At 37.0% G+C, this 3,078-nt stretch overlaps 1 protein-coding gene across 1 annotated transcript; it reads left to right on the top strand.

The window, feature by feature from the left end:
* The first annotated feature begins 261 nt into the window (after nucleotides 1-261).
* LOC109809776 (putative aspartic proteinase GIP2) lies at nucleotides 262-1,720 on the top strand. The gene has a single exon (XM_020373175.3). The coding sequence runs from the start codon at nucleotides 278-280 to the stop codon at nucleotides 1,547-1,549; it is 1,272 nt and encodes a 423-aa protein (XP_020228764.1). The 5' UTR covers nucleotides 262-277; the 3' UTR covers nucleotides 1,550-1,720.
* The last annotated feature ends 1,358 nt before the right edge of the window (nucleotides 1,721-3,078 follow it).

Raw genomic sequence — 3,078 nt, 5'->3', positions numbered from 1 at the left:
TAAATGTTATGATTTCAACCAACTATTTCCTAATATATTTAAATTTTCAACTTCCAAAAAAATAATAATAATTACATATGATGTAGAATTAGAGTGAAACACATGATAATTTCTCGTATATGGTGAGGAGTATTTATATATACCAGATCCAGAATTCCAGGTCCCACATTAAAGTAATAATTTATCATATGCCATACCTCTATGGCACTACTACAGTCTTCATAAGGGCCATTCTGCAAGTATTCTTAACCCACACAGAGCTATAATAGCTAGAATAATGGCTTCTTCCAGCACTCATATCCCCCTCCTCACATTCACATTCACAATAGCTCTTCTCTTGGTTTCATGCATGTCACAATCACCCAAACCCCGTCCCTTGGTCTTACCCATAGGAAAAGACCCCAAAACCAACCTCTTCTACACTTCACTCGGCATAGGAACACCCCGACACGACATGGAGCTAACCATTGACCTAGGAGGACCATTCCTATGGTACGACTGCGACAACAGCTACAACTCTTCAACCTACCACCCCGTCCCATGCCAATCCAAAAACTGCCCCGGAGACGCTGCATGCACCGGCTGCACCGCTGGCCCTTTCAAACCTGGTTGCTCAAACAACACGTGCGGAGCCTTCTTAATAAACCCCTACGCCGATGCTATCTTCAGCGGCGACTTAGGCCAGGATGTCGTCTTCCTCTCTAACTCCTCATCACCACTCTCTCCGATACTCTCCGCATGCACTCCCGCCGATGGAAGTTGGCTTCTAAACAACTTAACCCAAAACAGTAAAGGGATATTAGGCATCGCAAGGACACAACTTGCGTTACCAACGCAGCTTTCACTCTCTCGTAAGCTTCCTCGCAAGTTTGCCCTATGTTTACCATCATCAAACAAGAAAGGGCTTGGTACCCTCTTCTTTGCTGGGGCACCACGTGTTTCTTTTCCACTTCAAAATACTTCTCTCATTGTTAACCCCTTCAGCACCGCTCCCATCTTCACTGAAGGCGACCCCTCTTACGAATACTTCATAGCTGTGAAATTGATCAGCGTTGGTGGCCGAGTTCTCAGCTTTAAGCCTTCCCTTCTTTCCATTGACAACAAGGGACACGGTGGGACCAAAATCAGCACTATGAATCCCTTCACCGTGCTGCATAGTGCCATATTCAAACCCCTTGTTAGGGAGTTTTCCAAGAGGGCTTCTGATAGGAAGATTAAGAAAGTGGCGTCGGTGGCACCGTTTGGAGCGTGTTTTGATTTCAGCACCATTGGTAGGAACGTTACGGGACTTGATGTGCCGGTGGTTGAGTTGGGCCTGGAAGGGGGAGCGCAGTGGAGAATTTATGGTGGGAATTCGATGGTTTTGGTGAACAAAAAGGTGGCGTGTCTTGGATTTGTGGACGGAGGGCAAGAGACAAAGACATCGGTTGTTATTGGTGGGCTTCAATTGGAGGACAATCTTTTGGAGTTCGATTTAGTTTCATCCAAACTAAGCTTCACCTCCTCCCTCCTCCTTCATAATGCAAGATGCTCTCACTTCACAAGCTAATAATTTCTTTTCGCATATTCAACTGGGTGTGATGATGAGTTTAGTTAATTGACTTCTATATGTATGGCTGAAAATTAATACAGCATGTTTTCCTTTAACTGATTTTGGAAATTTGAGCAGTTGTGTTGTGAATGTTGATAATAAAAGAACATGTGTAATGAAGTTTATTCAGTTCTGTACACGTATACTTTGTATTTACTCGCACAATAAAATAATGTCAAATTATGGATGTCTAAACTATGGATAATTGTGATATATTTATTTGATAATCGTGAATGCCTTTATGACAACTTCAGTTGTTGGAAATTCACTTGAGATCTATGACCGTTCGAAACTAAGTCAAATTGTCAGCATAAGCTTAGATATTATTCTTTACTTGCACCTATAATTTTTTTTTAATTTGACTCAGATATTACAATAGTTTCTATTTAATATTTTGTAAAAATAAATAAATAAAAGAGTATATTTCGTTTAAGTAAAATACAAATAGTAGTCAGGTTTGGATGTATAGATAAATTAAATATCAACATTCCTCGATATGTGCATCAATTAAGTGTGAGACTATTCTAATTTAATTCATATCTAAAATTGGAGTTCTAGGTATTTAAGTACATTAAATACTTACGCAAGAAACTTTGTTACTCACTATTGTTCTAGCGAAGCCTGTAAGATTGTCATAGAAGATAATAAGGTATTTCTGATTAAAAAAAGAAAAAAAAGTCAACACCAACATTTAAAATATTATTAACAAAAAGGTTAAAAACCTATTCTGGTCCTTTATAATAATTATTTGTTTCAATTTAGTTCCACTTTTATTTTTTGTCTCAATTTGATCCCTAATAAATTAATTGGTTGCAATGTCGAATTTCTGTCCAAGTTATTTAAATGGAGTTAACTGTTGGCCACGTGGAAGCCACGTAGATGCATAAGTGGATGCCACGTGGATGCCAAATTTGTTGAAAACTCCTTGAACCAGAACGGCCCATTCGGAAATCAGAACGGGCCGTTCTGGGTGTATTCTTGGTGTGTTAATTTTGCATCTAAAACGGGTCGTTCCAGATGCAAAATTAACACACCACCTGTACATTAAAACGGTCTGTTCTGAAAGCAGAACGGGTCGTTCTGGTTTCAGAACGGGACATTCTGGATTCGGAACGGCCCGTTCCAGAACACCAACTTGTTAAGTAAAAACAATAGAATATTCTATATTAATTTTATTAAAAATATAATAATTTTGAAAAATATTTTTTTATGGTAAGAATTTTAAAGTTACTTATTTCTATAAAATACAATTGTCTTATAAATAGAGTGATAACTTTTCCTTTTTCTCTTTCTCTCTGAAAAAATATTTAAGTGTCATTTTATAATTTTTTGCAACTTATTTAAAATTAGAGGAATAAAATGATAAAAATTAATAGGATAAACATAATAAAATTATTAATTTGTTTTCTTTTAGTGTCCTCTAAATTTTTACACTCATTTAAAACAAAAATATTTTATATGTTAATTTGAATTAATTTAACGAAGTA

The sequence above is a fragment of the Cajanus cajan genome, chromosome 1, assembly GCF_000230855.2.
Source record: "Cajanus cajan strain Asha chromosome 1, NIPB_CcT2T_4, whole genome shotgun sequence".
Classification (NCBI taxonomy): domain Eukaryota; kingdom Viridiplantae; phylum Streptophyta; class Magnoliopsida; order Fabales; family Fabaceae; genus Cajanus; species Cajanus cajan.
The sequence above is the reverse complement of the archived record's forward strand: the minus strand, read 5'-3'. Positions and strand labels throughout refer to the sequence as shown.

Bases quoted from the DNA above. Each gene is read 5' to 3' on its own strand.
- LOC109809776 (XM_020373175.3), top strand. From the start codon at position 278: ATGGCTTCTTCCAGCACTCATATCCCCCTCCTCACATTCACATTCACA.